Source organism: Phaseolus vulgaris, chromosome 5 (assembly GCF_051622355.1).
Source record: "Phaseolus vulgaris cultivar YP4 chromosome 5, ASM5162235v1, whole genome shotgun sequence".
NCBI classification, from domain to species: Eukaryota; Viridiplantae; Streptophyta; class Magnoliopsida; order Fabales; family Fabaceae; genus Phaseolus; species Phaseolus vulgaris.
The window spans coordinates 21300855-21324607 of NC_143502.1; the positions used below are offsets into that span (position 1 = coordinate 21300855).

The 23753-nt window shown below is 41.7% G+C and overlaps 1 protein-coding gene and 1 non-coding gene across 2 annotated transcripts; one reads left to right on the top strand and one right to left on the bottom strand.

Moving 5' to 3' along the window:
• Positions 1–10567: 10567 nt before the first annotated feature.
• LOC150027524 (uncharacterized) lies at positions 10568–15916 on the top strand. The gene is made up of 5 exons (XM_090302893.1): positions 10568–11280; positions 11730–12086; positions 12144–12282; positions 12403–12616; positions 15597–15916. Exons 1-5 carry the CDS (start codon positions 10568–10570, stop codon positions 15914–15916), a joined length of 1743 nt encoding a protein of 580 aa, XP_090159019.1.
• A 1969-nt stretch (positions 15917–17885) lies between these two features.
• Positions 17886–23718, bottom strand: LOC137835296 (uncharacterized). The gene is made up of 7 exons (XR_016520988.1): positions 22295–23718; positions 20290–20380; positions 19713–19870; positions 19580–19631; positions 19403–19485; positions 19136–19229; positions 17886–18826 (listed from the first exon to the last, which is right to left on the bottom strand). It is a non-coding gene; the product is annotated as an uncharacterized LOC137835296 (transcript).
• Between the last annotated feature and the right edge of the window lie 35 nt (positions 23719–23753).

Below are 23753 nucleotides of genomic sequence, written 5' to 3' on the forward strand. Positions count from 1 at the left end.
TTTTGTTAAAGGCAACTTTTACTAACTTGTCGGCCTCTTGTTCTGCGGCAAGGCGTTTTTCTTTGCCTATCTTACGTTTCTTCTGGGCAATAGGTTTGACCTTTTTTTAGACTGAGAGGTGACGTGTAAGGATGTTCGGGCTCACTCTGGGCATATTTGAAGTTGTTCATGCAAACAGATCAACATTATCAATTAGTGTTTGGCTTATCAATTTAATATCTTCCGGCTTCAGAGAAGTCCCCATGTGTGTTACATGTTCTTCATCATGTAGGGGTAGTGGGCAAAGGTCCTCGCCTGGTTCGATACAAGCTTCGTCTAGTCGAGGGTCAAGGTCAGCCAAGGCAACCATATGCTACCTTTTTGGGGATTTTTTTTCTCGAGACCGATCTCTGGTTAGCCCTCTAGATCCTGGCGAGCGTCCTTTTCTTCTCGTTAACCGTTCGCGCGACGATGCCATGAAAAACTAACTGGTTGGTTCGACTTTTAAGCTTGCAACGTAGCATTCGCAAGCCATTTTTTGAACAACATGGACAATAACTATGTCACCTACTGCTGAAGGAAACTTCATTGTAATGTGCGAAATGGACACTATTACCTTCAAGCGGTTAATGGACGACCGTCTGAGGAATATATTATGAGAAGTGTTTGCATTTACCAGAAGGTACTTGATCTTTATACTTTTGTACAAATGTCTACCTTCCCCAAACGTGGTATACAAGTCAATGAAACCCCGTGTGTCTACTTGTTATCCAAAGAATCCAACAATCTGATCGTCATAGGGTTGGATTTCTGATCTGGAATCCTCATTTTCTTGAAAGTCTTCCAGTACAAAATATCAACCGAGCTGCCTTGATCTACTAGTACCTTGGTGATGGCAAATTTATCGATCTCTATTGTGATGACCATGGGGTCGTCTTAAGCTGGATCGATAGCGGTAAAATCGTCATCTGTAAAAATAATTAGGGTAATCTTTGGTCGGTCCCTGGTAGTTATTGAGTGGACCGACTAAATGACTCAAAAAATTTTCTTACAGGCGGAACTAGAACATCTTCTCCCTGCAAATCCTCCAGCGATAGTATTTATTTGCCCTGCACAAAGTTTGGAACTTCTTCTTTCTAGGGAAGGACTTCGTCGTGATTGTCCTTCCTTCCGAGTGGCATCTTCCAGTGGGATCCCTTACGACTATGGTGTTTATGACTTCACGGATGTCGTGCCTTGAGCGATCGTCCCGCTGAGGGCTTTCAATTTGTGGTCGACCCCATTGTATAAGCCTTTTGCTCCTTCTTTCTTATTTTCTAGGGCGTCAGTCGTCTTCAAAACGACGTGATTCTTCTTGACCACGCCGAAAGTACTACTCCTTGGGCTCTTTGAAAGGGTACCTCTCCCTTTGTGGTGATCAGTACAAGCTCCTATTCGTTTGGACCAACTTGCGCAAATGGCTGACTTGAATAAGCTCCTCTATCTTGTCCTTCAATGCCTTACAACCCTCGATCGAATGTTCGAAGTTGCGATAGTACCAACAATGTTTAGACATATAAGCATTTCTCGGACTTTGTAATGCTTTTAGGGTTGGTAGTAGTTCGGCCTATAAGGCTTCATCCATGGTTTTTCCCCTTGCAACATTCAATGAGGTATAAGTATGGAATCGAGGACCTATGTTTTCCTTGCATCTTTCAAACCGATCGAACGTGGATCAGGTTCCTCTATCTTTCTCTCTTCCCTCTTCTTCTCCATTTTCAGTCCGAACACTTTTGTGGAAATTCGTAATTCCTCAATTTGCATGAATTTGGTGGCCCGATTCCGCAATTAGTCAAGATTTTTGGCCAATTTCTTTATCAGATTGTCGGTCATCTGGCCGGGTCGGAGTGCCAAGATCAAGTGATACATGGGTGTCTCTGGCATAAGGTTTCTGATGCTTAGAGATACTTTGCTAAACCTCTCCCTGAGCATACGTAAGGGCTCCCCCTTTTCCTTCCTGATGTTAAGGAGAGCTATGGATGACATACAGTGTGGTTGGCTCATTGCGTATTAAGTGTTGAATTTTGCCAACAGAGTTTTAAAACTGTCCACCGAGTTTGGTGGAAGTTGGGTAAACCAACTGAGCGCCCCCTCTTGGAGAGAAGTTGGGAAAACCTTACACCACACCGCCTTGTTTGTGGTGTAGAGATTCGTATGCGTTTTGTAAACATTCAGATTCTTGTCTAGATTTGTGGAACCATCATAGATTTTGATGTCAGTCCCTTCCATTTGGAGGGGAGTTGTGCCTCCATGATCTTATCATAAAAGGATGTCTTTTGGGTCTTCATCATCATCGACCGTGTGGGACTGCTCGGTTTTTCGGGACGCTTGATGAGTTTATGTCCAAGTCGTCGTCGTCTTCTCCTGGTTATGGGTGTAATTTCCCAATTGAGATTGCTCTTCTCGTTCAATTTCGTCAAGTCATCGTTTCAACTCCTTGTTGTGCACCTCTTTTTCATTCCTCCGTTGATCTTCGATGACTTTTTGACACATCTCCTCCATTTGTGTTTGGAGTGTTTGAAACATGGCAATCTGCTCTTCAGTAATCTGATCGTTATTGACTGCGTTCCTTGTTGACATCATTGTTGCTTAACTGAAATTGAATGTTATATCAACCCCACGATGGGCACAAATTTTACCTATATAAGCAATGTGAGCCTAAATACCTGGAACTGGTTGTACAATTTCTGACGTGTCGTTGTTATCCTCGTTCCTTCCTTCAAGTCTCCTTCCTCGGTTTTTGGTGCTCGGTCGGGGTTGACCTGATAAAGGTACTCCGCATAAAAAGTGTATATTTGTAAACTGATAAAAGCGTAACTTACACCTCTATAAAGGGTTTATTTATAGTGTTAGTCATGGGTCTTTGTTGTGATGGGTTGAGTATCAGTTGTCCATTGATGCGTAGCATGATCCTTGATTTATAGGGAGCTATATTCGTATATGAGTATGTTGGTATATTTGAAGAATATCTTTAATATCTTTTAGTTAATCAGTACTTGGTTGATTTTTCGGAGATGTCATTCGTATAATCTGGGACATGAATATGATTCATAAAGAACTCTCGTAACTGTCGTTGTTGTCATTTATTAAGTGCCTTAAAGTATGATTTAACATGGTCGGTCGGTCACTGAAACCAAGTAACTGGTTTGTCCGGTACCGACCGGTACAAAACTTATAATTAATATTCATCTCACCTAAATTTAAGGAGGGATGTTATGGGATATAAATGGTTATGGAACTATTTACCCCTTCCTCCTTTGTTTTATATATACCACCCTCTATTTTTCCTGTGTATGAGAATAATAAAATCCTTTTTCCTCTTTGCCAATAGATAATACCTTACATAGATCGTGTTTTTTTAAATTGTTTAGCAAATATTTTTTTTATACAAAAATTTAAAATATTTTATAATAAAATATATTATTTATGATAAGAATTTTCAAAAGAAGTGTAAATTTAGAAATTTATAAGGAATTTGATTATCTAAAATAAAATAATTTTAAATTTTATTTGAAAGTTAAAATTTTATATTCTCGTTTAATTTAAACTTCAATTAAGTTGATTTGGTTAGGATATTGTTAGCAAATTGAATGGTTCAATATTATTTTAAAGTTGATGTTGAATATGATTATTTTCAGAATATATTAGTTAGAGTTTTTTGTTTTTTAATAATTACTACGAGAAAATCATTAAATAAAAACCAAATTTAGTGATCAAAATAATTAGTCATTGTATTAACTAAATTAAATACTAATTTAGAGAGTAAAAATTATTCATATCTAAAGTGGTTTCTATTATTAATAAAAATTTATAAAATAATTTCTAAATTGGTATGCAAATTAGTTACCCAGATTTTAGCTACTAATATTTTAGATTCTAAATTAGTCTTTAAAAGACTAATAAAAAATTAATTTAGAATATAAAGTAGTAAGTAGCTAAAATCTTGGTAGTTAATGGTTAGATACCAATTTAGAAACTATTTTATAAACTTTTTTTATTAATAATAGAAACTAGTTTAGATACTGTATTGGTCAGGAGTGCTCGGAACCTCGGTCCAAACGTTTAGCTCAACTCGGTTTTTGGACCAATATGGACCCAAAGGATGGGCCATGAGCTCGGCCCAGATGCTAGTAGATAGCTCGAAAAAGATAATTAAAATAAAAGGAATATTCTGATTGTTTATAATACATACATTAAATAAATAGTAATAAAAGTTGTTGGGAATAAAGTAGTTAACACTCGAGAATAAAGGTGCACATAAGCAGTATGCTTTTCTGTTATGATTATATGCTTTTTGTTGAGATTATATTCTCCCTATTGAAATCTTGCTCAGTTGAGATTGGAGAAAACCATTGAAGGGATATCTATAGAAGGGGCTTGAGACCCCAAGAAAAGGTACGTTGTTTCTGAATACTTGAGACTGAAACTGATTTAAGATTTTTGAATGCTCTCACTAACTTGATCGTCAGAGTGTGATCAACAGGTGAAACCCCCTTTGTCCTAGTGGAGCACCAAGTACCTCGAAGCACTAATTGGAGACAAAACATAAGAGGAGCTTGCCCAATCAATTCATCTGAGGTCAACAGGCAAGAACATTTGTCGCCAACTGTGGGACTCGATAAAACCTGATCCCATCCACATTTGCGGTTGAGCTTTTCAACGTAATGAGAAACACAAGGCAAGGCCTGCTGGGATCCGAATAAATTGATGCCCCTGCCTTAAAACAACTCATGGAGGCCATGAAGGCCCTCCAAGCAAAAGCCAAGAATATCAAAGAGAGCAAGAGTGAATCCAAGCAGAAGCCAAAGCCGAGCAGGAGCTCCTGCAAGACCATCTGATGGCAGAAATAGAGGCCTCTCGGATAGCTAGGGAGGAACACACGCAAACCAATGAGGAATGTCGAAAGGACCTTCACCGACGTTGCCGATGTTCTACCAGGGAATGATCTCCGAATTTGTCGTCGAGAGATGACCCCAAGCCATTCTCGTAGGAAATCACGGATGAGCCCATGCCACCTCATTATATCACACCTAAAATCGCCTTTTTCTCAAGAGTGAATCCAAGCAGAAGCCAAAGCCGAGCAGGAGCTCCTGCAAGACCATCTGATGGCAGAAATAGAGGCCTCTCGGATAGCTAGGGAGGAACACACGCAAACCAATGAGGAATGTCGAAAGGACCTTCACCGACGTTGCTGATGTTCTACCAGGGAATGATCTCCGAATTTGTCGTCGAGAGATGACCCCAAGCCATTCTCGTAGGAAATCACGGATGAGCCCATGCCACCTCATTATATCACACCTAAAATCGCCTTTTTCTCGGGAGTAGAAGATCCTGAAAATCATCTCACGAAATTCATAGCTCAAATGATCATCTCTGGAGTTTCAGATGCCATCCGATGTAAGATGCTCATGGGTACTTTTACAGGTACAACCCTCCAATGGTTTAGAGGAATTCCAGTTGGTCACATCACCTCTTTCCCCCAGTTCTCCAGGTTGTTTAGATAGCAGTTCTCGGCCAACAAAGTCAAACCCCCGAAGTTGTACGACCTTTTTAACGTCAAACAAAGGGAGGGAGAGGCATTGAAAGATTATTTGAATAAGTTATGTGCGGTCACGGTAAGACTTCAAACACATGATGAAGAGATGATGGTCGTTGCCTTCGTCTAAGGGATGACAGCAAGACCATTTAGCGATTCATTAATCAAGAATCCAGCAGAGACATATTTTGAGGTACGTGAACGAGTTGTCGCTCATTGAGGCAGAAGAGGTCGTACTCAGGAAGAATTGCAGCTCGTGCTCAAAGCAACCTAGGCTCAAGGAGAGCAACTGAGATCAGTCCCTCAGGGTCAATGAAACCTCCGTCGAGAAGAGAACAAACTCAAGGTGATGTGAGTTAATTTTAGATTGTTCCATTTTAGAGGTGACACTTTACTTATGATTGATATGTTTTGAACAATGATATGGTGAGACCTAGGGAAGATCCCCACTGGACATAAACTTAACCAAGTGGTTAAGTAAGTGCGAAGGTTCACTTCCAAAGACAAAAAGGAAAATCACATAATAAGGTGACAATGATGCATAGACTGGAAATTAAAAGACATCAAAGTAAACACAATAACATGATGGAAACCAAATTGGAAAATGAAGAAAAAACAAATATAGGAAGCATAAATGAAAGTAGCGTATATGAATGGTAGAAAGGATGAAAGAAAGAATTCTTATGGTGGGAATTGAAAATGGACACACCACTTGGAGTGTGGTTTCTCCAAGATGAGTGTAGCAGGGTCACCACTTGAGAGCTCTCAACTCACTCAAGATATGATAGCTTTGAGCTCTTCATCTTTGCGTTTTTGATGTGGAATTTGCGAAAGCATCCATGGATTGTTGGTGGAACAAGGCTCTCCTAGGAGTAGTGGTAGCCTTGGAGGTGCATGAGAAGTATGAGAGTGAGAGAGGTTCGGCCAACTCTCTTTGTAGATGAAAGGTTTGAAGATTAAAGACCTAAATCCTAAGAGAGTTTAGGCAAAGGAGTAAGAATGGCACATTTTGGCAGCATTTCATTATTCAAATTAATCTTGAGAAAACATGAGGTAGGCTCCTCCTTATATAGCCTTGGAGGACTGGAAATGAAGAGTTAATGGCAATGGAATGCTAGCCAAATGACATGTAAATGTGGCACCTAGGAAGTCACATGGCAAGCGTGAACCAAGAGTGACTATTGGTGCGTCTAAACCTAAAAATGACCGGCCTAAGTTAGCTTAGTAGTTTCTAGAAACCGTAAGCTAACTTAGGTTGGTTTTTAGAATCCAACTTTCATCCTAATTACAATTTACAAAAGAAAAATCCTATACTATTTTGACAAGAATTTAAAGACTATGCTACGCTTGATTTTGGACTTCTTGGAACATGTAAAGGTAAGTTTCTCTGCCATCAGTGGCAGTATCCCAATCCTCATCAAGCCTTTTGGCCATTGCCCTTGTAGTTGGCCCCATATGTCTTTGTGTTTGACCTTCCTTTGAAGTGGAGCTTGGCCCTCCTCCATCAAGATAAGACCTAAAGCTAGAGAACCAAGCCTCACACAAATTTTGTGCAGAGTTTTCCTTCTATATTCAAAACAAACATGAAAATACAAGGAGTAAGGCACCCTATTTATAGGAGATGGTGTCTTGGTAAACAAGAAGCAAGGGTAGGATGGGAAACACTAAAAATGGGTGGCCTTAGGCTTTGACCAAAGTCAATGTCGCACTCTAAGTCCTATTCTTCTAGAAGATAGGTCAAATTCCTACCCTAAAAGGCTATGCTCAAGCTAAAGTGATAAGCACACCCCCTATTAGGCTAAAGGAAACCTATTCTACTAAGATTAAAAATAAATACACTAGCTGATGCTTAGCTCCCAAGGCTTGTGCTCGACTCCTCATGATTCTGGGGCAGGCTAGGCGTTGAAGCATTGGCTAGAGGTAAATCATGACCTAGCCCTATGTCGTGAGTCATGCTCCAACTCATCCTCCTAGAAGGTTGGGCTTGGTCAGTGGACGCACCCTCTTCTAGGTCCTCATCATGCTCTCCGGGTGGGAGAGAACTCGTCCACGAATTGGGAAGACCTACAGAGAAATGAGTCAGATCACTAACATTGAAAGAATTACTTCTAAGTATGTATCAGGCAAATCTAACTCATAAGCATTGTCATTAATCCTTTTAATGACTTGGAAAGGGCCATCACCACGTGGTAGAAGTTTGGACTTCCTTTGAGTAGGGAAGCGATCCTTTCTCAAGTGAAGCCAATCCCAATCCCCGGGTTCAAAGATCAATGTCTTACGTCCCTTATTGGCGTGTTGATCATACTTGCTTACCTTCCTTTCAATTTGAAGCTTGACGTGATAGTGCAAGTTTTTAATAAAGGAAGCTTTTTCAAAACCATCCTTGCACAACACCTCATCAAGTATAGGAATAGGAAGTAGGTCAAGGGGTGTGAGAGGATTGAACCCATACACTACCTCAAAAGGGGTGTGAGAAGTAGTAGAGTTAACTACCCGATTATAAGCAAACTTAATATGAGGGATTAAGTTTTCCTAGATTTGCAATATAACAAGATCATCTACTTTGTGGCATGGTATAAAATGAGCCATTTTAGAAAAGCGATCTACCACCACAAAGATAGAGTCCAAACCCTTAGATGTCTTGGGAAGACCTAAAATGAAATCCATAGAGATATCTACCCAAGGCATGTCCGGAATGGGAAGAAGGGTATATAAGCCATGGGGTTGCACTTTAGACTTAGCCTTCCTACATGCTATGCATTTATCACATAAGCTATGTATGGATTTGCGCATATGGGGCCAAAAGAAGTGCTCATGCAATGTATCTAAGGTCTTTACTACCCCAAAATGTCCCATAAGTCCACCCTCTTTTGCCTCTCTAACAAGAGATTGCCTCAAAGACCATTGGGGTATACAAAGTCTTTTCCCTTTAAAGAGAAAACCATCATGTATGAAAAAGTCTTTGTGTCCTCCCTTTGAGCACGCTTGATAGATGTGAGAAAAATCAATGTCATCTTTATAGATTTCCTTTATGTGATCCTAAAGTGTGCAAATCTAAAATGAACTCACATCTACGTTCCATATGTAGCCAAGAGATATGAGCCCAAGACAAAATCCAGGGAAGGGGTCAACAACCAGGTCCAAATTCCAAGTATCCTATAAAGAGCTCTTGAGCATGCTAGGGGTAGCAGATAAGCAAAAGTTTCTCTAGAAGACAGATCAGTCCTTGGGATCGCGATGAGATGCTTCAGAGCATTTGGGCACAACGTCGAACGATGCATAGCCTTAGGTTTCCAACTGGCTAGCCTGGTCAAAGTGGGATTCTTGAAGGAGTATCTTGAAGCTAACCAAGAAGAACCAAAGAGAGATTCTACTATCAAGGACCAAACACATGAAACACCGGTCCATGGAGATTTGAATACCATCGCAGGAGAATTTTTTGGAGGAGGAAGCTCAACTTCCAAACGTAAGTGATACGCACGAGCAGTGATGTCCCTGGACACAGGGGGACCTGACTGCCCTACGGAGCCCACTCTCTGCTTCACGAGTTCTGACTTAAAATATGTGTTTTCTCACGAGGATGATCCCGATGGTGATATCTGTCATCAGTATGGGAGAAAGGTGCATAAAGTCTTTGATGGATTTGTGTCTCCTTTCTTGCGGTTTTTGTTGATGAATGCGGAAGCTCCATGGATTGATGGTGGAACAAGGCTCTCCTAAGAGTTGTGATAGCCTTGGAGGTGCATGAGAAGTAGGAAGAGTAGGAATGGTTCAGCTAACTCCCTTTGTAGGTGAAAGGTTTGAAGATTAAAAGCCTATTCCTAAGAGAGAGTTTAGGCAAGGAGTGAGAATGGCACAATTTTGGCAGCATTTTACTATTCAATTAATCTTGTCAAAACATGAGGTAGGCTCCTCCTTTTATAGCCTAAGGAGGACAAGAAATGAATAGTCAAATGTGAAGGTAATTCAAACTAAATGAAATGGAATTGGCGCCTAATGCAAGCACACATGATAAGCGTGACATGGTGTGTCTCATGTGATGCTTACTAGGCCTAAAGTGACCGGCCTTAGTTAGATTAGGAGTTTCTAGAAACCCTGATCTAACTTAGGTTGGTTTTTAGGAGCCAAAATTCATCCTATTTACAAATTAAAAAATTTTACAAAAGAAAATTCCTATACTACTTTGACAAGAATTTTAAAGACTATTCCACACTAGAGTTATGACATGTAAAAATGTGTCATCTTGACCCCTCTTTGACCATGACTCTAGTGGTTGCCTCAAAGTGACATTTTGGTGGCCTCTCAAAGGATTGGTGCTGGGGCCTCTTCCATCAGTCTTGGTTGACCAAGAAAGCTTGACAGATGTGATGTTCTGGGGAACATTCACCAATTTTCAGCTATCCCCTAATCAGTTGAGGTCATACGACGTGGGAGACCAAGTAGAAGTACGTGGGTACGTTGAGCTAAGGACGACCTTCTCTGATGAAAGTGCAACTAGAACTATTACAATCAAGTATATCGTGGTTAACGCATCTTCTGCTTACAACTTACTTTTGGGGTGACCTTCCCTAAGCAGTTTGGGCGCAGTAGCCTCAACCACTCATATGAAGATGAAGTTGCCCTCTTTCGAAGGAACGGTGATCACCATAAAGGCCGACCAAAGGATGGCGTGACAATGTTATGAGAGTAGTTTGAACAATCGAAGGGGAACTTACACAATCACCATCCAAGCAGAAGAACCATGATGGATTTCAGAGGCAGATGTCATCAATGAGAGACGACTTGGACCTGCTGAAAAAGTTCAGGAGAGAGAGATGAAAGGGAAAAAGTTCAAGCTCAGCACCTCGCTGTACAAGGAGATAGAATATAAGATAGTCGATGTAATATCAGAAAACATGAATGTTTTCGCGTGGTCATCCGTAGACATGTCCGGGATAGACCCATATTTTCTATGCCATCGGCTTACCATGGATGAAAAGGTCAAACCCGTGGTTCAGAGAAGAAGAAAATTCAATGAAGATAAGCATCTCATTATCTGATAAGAGACTCGGAAGCTCTTCGATGTTGACCTTTTGGGAGATCCAATACCCTGAGTGGTTGGCAAATGTTATGTTTGTAAAGAAGACAAACAGGAAGTGGAGTATGTGTGTCGACTTCACTGATTTGAACAAGGCTTGTCCGAAGGATTCTTACCCACTCTCGAGCATAGACTCCTTGGTTGACAATGCCTCAGATTATCGGTTGTTGAGTTTCCTAGATGCGTTTTTGGGGTATAATCAGATTTGTATGCACACGAAGGACGAGATTAAAACAACCTTTATGGCCGAGGTCGCCGGTTACTGCTACAAGGTCATGCCCTTTGGCCTGAAAAATGTTGGTGCGACTTATCAAAGGCTAATGGATCGGATCCTCGCCCCAATGCTCGAGCGAAACATTCAAGCATATGTAGACGACATGGTCATCACCTCGAAAAGGAAAGATCAACATATTTTCGACCTGGAAGAACTATTTGCAACAATAGCTCAGTACAATCTGAAGCTTAATCTAGACAAGTGTGTGTTCGAGGTGGAAGCAGGAAAGTTTCTTAGCTTCCTGTTAACTGAAAGGGGTATAGAGGCAAACCCCGACAAGTGTGCGAGAAGTCCGACCAATGTGAAGGAAGTACAACAACTGACCGGGCGCATGGTCGCTCTATCTCATTTCTTGTCAGCCAGTGGAGATAATGGGTACCCTTAATTTCAATGTCTTAAGAAGAACAACCTTTTGCATGGACTAGTGAATGTGAAAAAGCTTTCACCAAGTTGAAAGAGTACTTGGCCAGTCCCCCTGTTCTTGGTAAGCCAGTCCTAGGAACCCCTATTTTTCTTTATTTTGCGCTTATAGATCACGCCATTAGCTCGATCATTTTGCAATATCAGAATAGGGTCCAAAAGCCAGTCTATTTCGTAAGGAAGGTGTTGTAGGGACTATAGACTCGGTACCAAGCTATCAAGAAGGTTGCCCTAGCTATGGTATTTGCAACTCAACGGCTTCGCCACTATTTTCTGAGCTTCACTATTATTTTCATGACCGACCTTCCTATACGTAAGGTCCTTCAAAAGCCTAATATAGCAGGTCGGATGGTCCCCTGGGTGGTTCAGCTATCTGATTTTGACATACAGTATGAACCATGAAGGCGAATCAAAGGCCAAGTGTACGCAGACTTTATGGTGGAACTTTCATCCAAAGATTCTCAGCTTAATCCTAATGACTTCCAATGGGTCCTTTCGATGGATGGATACTCCAACCAACAAGGGAGTGGAGTTGGGGTCCTTTTAGAAGTACCGAGCAGGCTTTCAATCGAGCAAGCCCTCGGGTTTGCGTTTAAAGCAAGCAACAATCAAGTTGAGTACGAAGCCTTGTTAGCAGGGATGTTGCTAGCCAAAGAGTTGGGAGTTTGGAACCTGTTGGTACAGAATTACTCATTGCTCATCACTGGGCAAGTAACAGGCGAGTATCAGGCCAAGGACTCGCAACTAGCTTCATACCTCAGGTATGTAAGGATCTTGATAGTAGCTTTCTCTATGTTTTACCTTGTTCATGTTCCCAGAGAGCAGAACTCCCGACCATACCTGTTATCTAAGCTAGTTAGCTCTGGGAAGGGAGGTCGGCAGAGGTCAGTGATCCAAGAGACATTAAAGTCACCCAGGACAGTTGTAGAAGGACTATCTGAAGTCGACCACTTGGAGGTCTAAGGGATAAACTCAGGAAAAGGGAGAAGGCATCGATCAATGATTCAAGAAACCCTGAAAGTCCCAAGAATAACAACCCATGGATTATTGGGGGATGAGTTTCTTGAAGTTCTGCAGGTCGACACTGCAGAGACTTGGATAACACTCTACAAGTATTACCTCACTGATGGTTTACTTCCCGCCAAGCCTACGGAGGCTAATATTTTTAAAGGGAATGCAGGGTGGTATACCCTAATAGATGGAAACCTTTTTCGTCACGGTTATACCCACTCAATCCTCAAATGTGTAAGTGGAGATCAATGTGCCCGCATAATGGTCGAGCTCCATGAAGGTATTTGCGATAGCCACATAGGAGGACGAACTCTCTTGTTGAAAGTCATCCGAGTTGGGTATTATTGGCCGACGATGAAGGAGGATTGTGTGAGATATGTCCAACATTGTGAGCAATGTTAGAAGCACGCTAATTAGTGTCATGCACGGGCCGAGGAGCTGCGATCGATAGCACATGGCCTTCCATACATGGGGAATAGACATTTTAGACCATTTCCCTTTGGCAATACGTCAGATGAAGTACCTCATTGTGGTCATTGAATACTTCACCAAGTGGATTGAAGTTAAGCTAGTTGCACAAATAACTGCTCATAAGGTCCAACATTTTGTGTGGAAAAGTATTGTTTGCCATTTTGGGATTCCGAGGCACCTAGTGTCTGACAACGGAACTCAATTCGCTAGTCAACAGTTGGGCAAGCTGTGCATGGAGCTCGAGATAAAGTAGGTGTTCGTTTCGGTAGAACACCCCAAGAAGAATGGCTAGGCTGAGTCAGCTAACAAGGTCCTACTAAGGAGATTGAATAGGAGATTAGAAAAGGCAAAGAGGGAACTTGGTCAAAAAAATTCCCAGAATCTTGTGGTCATATCACACCACCCCGCAATCGACAACTAAAGAGATACCTTTCAGTTTGGTATATGGGTCAGATGCCATGATACCAGTGGAGAAACAAGAGAATTCCCCCAGGTTCCAAAACTGTTGTTGAAGAATCTAATGAAGGAAGGAAGGTGAACCTATATTTGTTGGACGAGGTGTGTGATCATCTCGTATCAACTCGGAGGCTTTAAAGAGAAGGGTGGAGTTAAAGCACAAGACCAAGACGAAACCTCGGCAATTCAAGGTTGCCAACTTGGTGATGCGAAAGGTCCACCCCTACCAGTTGGAGAACAAGTTATCTCCAAAGTGGACTCCGTTTCGCATAGTCGAGGTGCTAAAAAATGAAGCGTATAAGTTGGAAACCCTAGAGGGGGGGCGCCATCCCACAAACATGGAACGTGGCCAATCTCAAGTTTTCTTCAGTTAAGACATTTCGCTTTGATGCTTTTCTTTTGAAAAATATTATGTTTAAGGTGATGCTCTTTTTCCCTTGAAGGGCTTTTTTAACAAGGTTAGCTAGTGATAAATTTATTCTCAGAAGATGGTCCATTAGTTTGATTGAATAGCGTTGATGTAGCACATGGTAAGTCGACCTAGCTTGGCGTAAGTACGTCTACCCGAGCATAGGCTCCCTGTGAGATTAATTTGTTTGTTGATTTACTTGAGTTAGAACATGGTAAGTCGACCTAGCTCGGTGTAAGTACGTCTACCCGAGCATAGGAGCCATGTGAGATTAATTTGTTTATTGATTTACTTGAGTTAGTACATGGTTAGTCAACCTAACTCGGCGTAACTACGTTTACCCGAGCATAGACTGGGGGCTTGTGTACCGACCAGTGCTCGGGCGTAGTTGACTGCTGGTGGACGTGGGGCCATGTAAGTTGGGTCCCATGAAGCGGCCAGGGCCAGCGCTTTGCAGACGGCAGGCCCAAGGTGTCGAGGAGTGGGCAGACCTCGGTCAAGTAAGGGGGGTCCCACAAGCAATACGCCCAGGGTGTCGAGGAGTGGTCAGGAATCGGTCATCAGGATATGTTGACGTGTCCTCGGACCTCGGCGAGTCAAACAGCGGAGCTGGGCCACGAGAGGTGGATCCCAGACTACACACCAGTTATCAGTTAGGGAGAAGCCTAGATCACAAGGGGCCCATGCATGTGGTGTGGATGACGCGTTCAGGCGTAACACAGGTAAAGAGCCACTGGAAGAGATACGACCCGTAAGGATCACGTTCCAGGGGTGAGTTGCATGCATGGCACGTGAACAGCTAGGGCACAACCAGGACGGATGGCCCCATAGATTAGGTGCATGAGTTGGTACCCAGGTGGTCATCCCGTCAGAGGTTGCACTTCAGTAAGGGAGCATTAAGCGTTAGATTGCCCTAAGAGTGGGTGATAGCGGCGCTAAGGCACTCCCTTAGTAAACCTAATTATGGTTAGCGGAAATAGTGGAAACCTTAGAGTATATAAAGGGTATTATCAAACCTAATAAGGTACGCACAGTTTTACGCGATTCATATGCAGCTTTATGCTACACACACAGGGAGCTTTCTACAGCTTACCTTTGGTGTTTCCTAGCCCTACACTGACTTGAGCGTCGGAGTATAAACGGCCTCTAGAGCGCCCTTTGTCTTTGCTTTTTCAGGTGTTTGATCAAGAAAAGGCACAAACGAAAGCAGGAGAATGGGGCACCTCGAGCTTTCACCGCAGATAATTGGGTGGGGGTGGTCTGCACGATAAGAGGAGGGGCGAGGAGTCATCGATCATTGACTTAGGAGACGATGCATACTCCCAGGGTAAGCCTATATCCAACCTTGGGGGAGGAGTCAATGCAGGTTTGCTTGGTCGAAGGAGGAGATACCTGGATGACGCCCTACAAGCGCTACCTTGCTGACAGGATACTCCCGTTGGAACCCACAGAATCCAGGAAAATCAAGAAAAATTCTGCCAAGTACACTCTCATTGATTGATGGAGAGCTGTTCAAGCATGGGTTCACGATCCAATCTTGGTATGCGTAAGCGGATACCAATGCATACGGATAATGGCAGAGCTCCACGAAGGGATATGTGGGAATCACATCGGTGGACGCATCAACTGGGTAAGTTATGCTCAGAAGTTGGAATAAAGCAGGTGTTCAAATCAGTCGAGCACCCCCAGACGAATGGGCAGGTCGAGTCTGCCAATAGAGTCCTGCTCAGAGGTCTGAAGAGAAAACTCGAGAAGGCCAAAGGAACATGGGCAGAGGAGGTTCCTAGAGTCGTGTGGGCCTACCACACCACTGCCCAATCCACCATTAGAGAGACACCCTTCAGCTTGGTGTATGGGTCGGACGCGATGATCCCAGTGGAAATCCAGGAGAGCTCGTCATGCTTCCTGAACTTTGTGGCTGAAGACTCCAATGAAGAAAGAAAGGTGAACCTGGACCTACTGGATGAATTCAAGGAGGAAGCAAGAATCAAAGCTAAAGCATTGAAGAGAAGGGTGGAGTATAATCATAGCTCGAAGTTGAAGCCTCGCCAGTTCCAGGTCGCCGACCTGGTGATGCAGAAGGCCCACCCATATCAGCTAGAAAACAAGTTGTCCCCCAAGTGGACTGGTCCTTTCAAAGTGACAGAAGCCCTTGGAAATGGGGCGTACAGGCTTGAGACGCTGGAGGGAGGCGTGATTCCTCGTACATGGAATGAGACCAACCTCAAGTTTTATTTCAGTTGAACAGTAACATTATACATAGTTCTTAGGGGACAGACACTCTTTTTCCCTTATAAGGGTTTTTTAATGAGGTCACACAGTAAATTTCGATTAAAGTATTCTCGAGTGTTAGTACAACGCAGTTACGAACCTGTTTACTTGCGTTAGAGGTTTCGAGAGGGGAAGTCATAGGGAACGCCTCCCCCCTCGAGTGAGAACGCCAAGGTTGAACAAAATGGTTCACCAGTGAAATCCTCCTCGCCTTTAAGCGAAGACGAGGTCAGTTTTGAACTAGTTCCCTTGCGTTAGAGGTCTCGGGAGCGAGAAAGGTATGTTCGCAGAGAACACCCCCCGTGAGTGAGAACGCTAAGGTCGAACGAAACAGTTCACCAGGGAAATCCTCCTTTGCCTTTGAGCGAAGATGAGGTTAGTGCTCGGGCGTAGTTGACTACTGGTGGACGTGGGGCCACGTAAGCTGGGTCCCACAAAGCGGCCAGGGCCAGCGCTTTGTAGACGGCACACCCAAGGTGTCAAGGAGTGGTCAGACCTCGGTCAAGTAAGGTGGGTCCCACAAGCAGTACACCCAGGGTGCCTCACAGATAGTACGCCCAGGGTGTCGAGGAGTGGTCAGGCATCGGCCATCAGGATATGCTGACGTGTCCTCGGACCTCGGCGAGTCAAATAGCGGAGCTGGGCCACGAGAGGTGGATCCCAGACCACACACCAGTTATCAGTTAGGGAGAAGCCTAAATCACAAGGGGCCCATACGTGTGGTGTGGATGACGCGTTCAGGCGTAACACAGGTAAAGAGCCACTGGAAAAGATATGACCCGTAAGGGTCACGTTCCAGGAGTGAGCTGCATGCATGGCACGTGAACAGCTAGGACACTCCAGGACAGATGGCCCCAGAGATTAGGTGCATGAGTTGGTACCCAGGTGGTCATCCCGTCAGAGGTTGCACTTCAGTAAGGGAGCCTTAAGTGCTAGATTGCCCTAAGAGTGGGTGATAGCGGCACTAAGGCACTCCCTCAGTAAACCTAATTATGGTTAGCGGAAACCGTGAAAATCCTAGAGTATATAAAGGGTATTATCAAACCTAATAAGGTACGCACAATTTTACGCGATTGATACGCAGCTTTATGCTACACACAGGGAGCTTTCTACAACTTACCTTTGGTGTTTCCTAGCCCTACACTGACTTGAGCGTCGGAGTGCAAACAGCCTCTAAAGCACCCTTTGTCTTTGTTTTTTCAGGTGTTTGATCAAGAAAAGGAACGAATGTAGATGCGCGAGGATAATCGAGTCAATCGGCAAGAACCGTATCTAAAATTAGTTTCTATTTAATGATTATTTTTGTAGATAAAGTTTATAAAATGTCTCTAATTTAGTCAAATAGTAACTAATAATTTTAGTGTCTATAATTAGTTTTTATTTAGTGATTTTCTAATAATGAATTATTTCTTCGTTAACATTAATTAAGATTTTTTTAATTAATGTTAATCAAGATATTTTATTTATTCTAATGAACCTATTATTTGGTCTATATAAGTTAGAATTTCTTAGTTAATATTGATAAAAAAATATACTTTTTTATTAATATTGTTGTGATTTGTATTTAGTAGTAATTGAAATACTTAATATATTAAATGAGTACACTAAAATTTAATAAATTTGTACCACCTTATCAAAAAAAATATGTTAAAACCAAAACAATTCAAAAATAAAAACAATTAAATTTTCTAAAAAATATAAAATTCTCTGCCGAACATATCATAAAAAATCCTCATCCTTAAATAACTTTGCTGAAAAATGTGAAAGTTATGTTTATTAAAATAACTGGTCTGAAATATATTTGTGGCTGTTGCTGTTTAGATCTGTAGAATATAGCACGTCATGTTATGATTATGTAAAATTTCTGGACTGAATAATGCTGCTTTATTGAGATTGATTAAGTTTGACAAAATGTAGAAATCAATAAAACTGGAGAAAAAAATGTGTAAAAGAATCGTGATTTCTAATTTCAATAAGCTTTAACGTTGCTTGCGTTACTCTACAATTGCCGATTACATCCATCGGTTTCTAAATTTCCTGGTGTAACTTTTTTTTTGTCTTTTTTTTTTGTTTGACAATGTTTCCCCTTTATCCCCGGAGTGCCTGAACGCACAAGAACAAGAAAAGAAAATAAATGAACCCCGCTAATATTACAAATCTCACCCACTTTTTTCTGTACAGGTTTCTCACCAACAAATGGAGAAGGTGAACTCAACAGCCTTCTGAGCAGATATCATCAACTCATTCTCAGCCATGGTCGTGAGCATGTTCATTGTTTCACCTCTTATATCCGAAGTGGCAATCCAAAATTTTGGAAAGTTCTAATTTCCCCTCGAAGGCCGGCAGTTACAATCACCATACCCCAGGCTGACATTTTTTGACTTGCCCCATTAGAGAAATCCATACTGACACGAGGGCTTTGGTTTCTTGCAGCCAGAAGAAGCTTTTCCTCTGGCCATGTTGCAGAAATTCTATCAAAAAAGTAACTATTTGTGGCACTTGCAATGGTTGCATGGCGTGGACTATTGTTGTAACAAGATGCAGGTCTTGAACCCTCGGTGACAAAGTTTTCCTCTACAGGGGTAGGAGGATGATTGGCTGATGAGACTTCATCGGCGTTGTTATCAAGCTCGGGTTGTTCTCCAGAAAATGTATCATGCATGTCCCATGCATCACCCATACCAGGCCAGGGAATGGCCACTGACACGTCTTTACAGTGAAAATGTTCATATGATCGTGTGACAGTGACGCCTTTGCTTCTGTTAGGCCTGCAATCAGCCTCATTTTTCCAGATGTATACATGGGAGTCCTCACTTGCTGCAACAACATATTTACCATTTGTTGTGAGGGATGCTGAAATTGGGCTAGTTGCATTCCGAAAGCCTGCACAAAACTTTCATCAGTTTGATCAGCAGCAAGGAAATAAGAATACTGAATACTTGTTGCCATTTTAGACTAAGTTGATAAGCTAGCAAGACCGCAACCTTTTCATCTGTCCAAATAAATATACCATATACGTCTGATAAGAAAGAGACAAATATCCTCCCACTCCACAAAAACATAAATAAAAATAATCAATTTTTTCTTTGACCATAGAATTAATAAAACAAATTTTGATGCAGATAAAAGCAGTGTACCAAATGGTTTGTTATACTATGTTTAAAGAAATTTTCACTTGATATAACTACATACCTTTAAACTTATGAATCAGATCAACACCATCAACCACCCGTATTCTTGAGTCAGCAGATGTGATAAGTACTTCTGATGAACTACCAGGGGCAAACTGTTCAAAAAGTTCAGATAGGAAGACAAACACAAAGTCAAAGCAAATCCACTGTGTACGCCCTCCTATTTTATTTTACTTTACTTTTTCCCCATTCAATGTTTTGGATGGATACAAAAAAAAAGCAGTTTATCTCATAAAGCACAGCAGTAAATCATTATTCATTACATTACCTGGAAACCAGTAATTTTCTTATGATGTGATTTCTTTTTCTTGTTTTGCAGGTTGATCTGACTTTTCTGTTGCAACTTATTTTCTGAATGAAAAAACAAAACGATAATCAGTGGCCCCACAATCACCAGAATATAGGTAAATAGACAGTTTTAAAAATAAAAAGCATCTCACAATACCAGATGTATTATATAAATGGCAGCTACCCTTGTATGAACCAACCAGTGCACCCTGCACAGACAATTTAACTGAGTTGAACATAAAATTGTACTTCTGAGTGTTCAAAAAGATGCATATTAGCCTAAGACCAACCTGACCATCAGGTGTATAACAAGCAGCAGTGACCATCTCATGCAGATCTGTCCAATCAACAACTTGTCGATCAGGAATGCTCCATATGCGAACCTTAGCATCCAAAGATCCACTAATGAAGTATCTATCATCAACAGGATTAAACTGGATGCAAGTTACTGTGCCAGAGAGAAAGAAAGATAGAAGCAGAAGTCTTTAATTAGCAAAGAACAAAAACGGTGGCAGTAGGGAGGTAAGGGGATTAAAATCTAATCCACCCTAATTGACATCAAAGAAGAACTCTTGAACAATTAGTACCATTTGCAGTAGAGACAATATTTTAATAAAATTGCATGTATGCCACAATGTGATTACCCCAATCCTCAAAAAAGGGATATCTCGAAGAATATTGGATAGGGATAGGATGAACTTAGAATCAGATAAAGTTTTTAGTAGGGAACAGGGAGAATAAACAATCATAAAAAGTAAAAACACATAAAAGTATGCGAGTGATCTGTCATTGACCTTAATTAATCCATATGACTTCCACTCAGATTAAGGGAGAGTATTGCAATATGTAATAACTGCATTTACTCACCATAGTCACTGTGTGAAAATATTTTCAAACAAGACTTGCTAGACAGATGCCAAAGCCGCACAGTTTTGTCCATTGAAGATGAGAGCAAGTGCTGAGCAAAATTGGGGGGAAAAAGTATTAAAAGGATGATCACATGCATTTTAACTCATTTGTAGAATAGATTGCACAGCTTTTTCACAAATATTGAAATTTTAAAGATTTATCAACAGACATTAATAATAAAGATCTCTAAATAAATAAATATAAGATATCTCCAATGGAAGATTTTCAAAGACAACATTTTGGCCTGCAATAAATATCAATCATTACAATTCATCCATAAAATTTCAATCACTCCAAAAGGTGCTCATCCTATTCCCACATTATTGTGACTCTATCCATAAGGAATAACTCAAACAAGGATACTGAGGTTTATGATGTGTTTTGGTATGCTTCCACTCCCGTAGATAATAATGGGAAGTACAGGAAATGAAAAAATCAAGTAAAAAATTTAAAAAGTTAAAGATGGTTTCATTAAACAATATAAATTGCAACCAGTTTCTAATATTGTCTATTTCTCTATTTTTGGGTTTGAACCATTTCTCTATTATTGGGTTTGAACTAGTTCAACAACAAATATTATTGGGCACATGTAGAAAAATTATTTATAAATTCTGAACAAAATATAAGGAAAGGGGGAGATAAATACAGATTTCTTATTAGGAAAAAGAGATAGGATTACAGCAACTTAGTTTAGAAATGCTTTTGAGCAGTCTTTGCGTTTGACTTAGAAACTGATCAAATGGGAACTGGCTTTTAAATTTAACTGGTTAGTATTAACAATTTTAATTAAGACCTCTGTACCTAATTAGTCAATATCTTTTTTTTTTCTTTTTTTAAAGTTTAGCAAACATTACTATAAACTTACATAGGAAACAATGAAAAATGACCACTAGATAAGATTAAAACAAAAATCAAATCTCAATGATTTATCACAATGGCATTAATGATCCAAAAGCACTCCCATGTTACAAACAAGATCCTAAGCACGTTACTGACTGGCAGATATTCTGTGTCTCTTGAGCAGTAAATTTTAGATCTCATTTGCAGATTTCATCTTAAAATCAATTGACATTAAGTGAAAACAAATATATAAGTCACATCCTAAGAATTGAGGCAAGCCATATAGAACTTCCCAACATTTGTTTCTTCATGGCCAATCCAAACTATCTCCACATGTACTGTTTCACTATAGTTATTGCTGGAAAAATTGGATATGCCCAGAGAGATTTTACTGACAAAGTAGCTATTAATTATAATACAATATTGAACAAAAATGTCATCCTGTAGTTTTACAAGTTACCTTCCTAAATTACCGTTTATAAACTCCATTCTAAAGAATGCCAAGAATAGCAATGTAATTCCATAGGAGAAATAGATTGATTTATACCCATTAAAATCAAAACTTTATAAACCAAAACATCGAGTTGACAGGGAGGGTGTAGGAAAAAGAAAAAGAAAAGTGTCCAGAAACCTTCTCATTGGGCCAGAACTTTATCCACATGATCCAACAATACATATTACAAGACTCAACCCAAACTAAAAATAGCCTAGTAGCACATGAACTGCACATAAATACCCTTCAATGTAATAGCCAGAAAACACTAAACAAAATAATGGTAGAACCTCACTCAATAAGATAATCATTATTGCCTAAATTGTATATAAAACATAACCGATAACACAATTTAAAATCCATATTTTTTATCCCTTGATGCCTTTTCCACCACTTAAAAACTGTCCTACAACCATCAATTATCTAAGAATGTCAGTCAAACCTTTCTGATATACAGATGCAGCAGAAAAATCACTCTAACAGTTCAGAAAATGCGAATTGTTCAGTTAACAGAAAAATGAATAATGTACAGAAGCATATCTAACAGAGGAGTGCAAAATAATCTTTACAGTTATACTGACACATTGAAATTGAACACTTTTCTAGAACTAAAGAACATTGGAAGCTAACCTGAGACTTAGACCATGAGAGGTCAAGCACATCATGCAGATGTCCCTTAAAGGAGCAGACGGGTTTGTCAGTGAGTGCAAACACGGTCTGCGGAACGACAAACTGGTCGAGGCTCAAGGACTTCCTACTCACACTGGACCTCCCCTTCCTCTTCCTCTCCACGTCCCTGAGCGGAGATAGCATTGCCGCAGCCGTGGGCTCCGGCGACCCATTCACCACCAAAAACATATTCACATTCCCCCCATCCTCCCCCTTCTCCCTATCCAGCAGCAGCAGCTCCCCCTTCCTCTCCCCCTCCACCACCTGCCACACATGAATCACACAATCCTCACCAGCACTCGCCAAATACTTCCCATCCAAACTGAACTTAATGCTCCAAATAGACCCACTATGCGCCTGAATCTCCTGGCTCTTGTAAAGCGCCGTCACCTCCTTGCAACTCTTCCCATACTGCTTCACTCTCACCCTCTCCGGACCGTGAAACGCCGCGTCTTGGCTGTCGTCCGTGGCGGAGCTGGACCGCCGGCCGCCCTTCTCCGAAGAGGTGTCCCTCTCATCACTGCTCCGTCGATCCCTGTACCCCGCGACGGAGCTCGCCACACTCTTGATACTCTTCAACCACCCCCCTCCTTTCTTCTTCACCTTGGAGCCACTCGCATTGGAATCGACACAAGCCTCTTCAACATTCTGCCTCCGCATTAGCTCCTGAACGATGGGGGAGTGCCCCACCGTCATCTCGAACTCCTCCATCGTCAAGTGCCGACCGGTGGCAACCTCCCGCAGATTCTCCCAATCGTTCACCACGAACTCCTTCCCGTTGTCGAGATCGCGTATAGTGCAGAGCTCTTCGGTCGGAGGCTTGGGGTTTGGAGGCCTATGATTGGCGGCGGTGGAGGAGGAGGTGGCGGCGGCGGCAGTTGTGTTGTCGGATTTGGATCGGATTGGGGAGAGGCGATCGCGTGGGACAGGGTGAGGGTTTTGGCGCGTGAGGGAGGAGAGGCCGAGTGATAGAAGCAGGCGCGTGCGGCGCTCGGAGACAGAGGAGGGTTGGGAGATCCATATGTCGTAGTTGTTGGTTAGGGGGAAATTGGGAAGTGTGTCGTTTGGATGGTGTTGGGCGTCGTTCTCGGTTTCGTCGTTGTCGGAGTTGGAGTTGGAGCATGAGCAGGAGGATGAGAGAGAGAGTAAACGGTCGTGTGAGTCGTAGAAACAGTCTTGGTCTTGGTGGTCTTGTTCTTCTTCGTCTTCCTCTTCTCCCAGGGCTTTGCTCATGGTTCGTAGCAACGATGAGGGTTCAGAAGATTGGGATTGGGATTGGGATTGGGCATTCCCATTGGCAATGAAAATGCCCAATCGATCCGATGAGTGAGAGCGATTAGATCCGAAGCGAATGAGATGCAATAGAGAAGAAGCACATAATAAGAGTAATGTGAGAGAGAAAGCAGAAAGCAGAAATTAG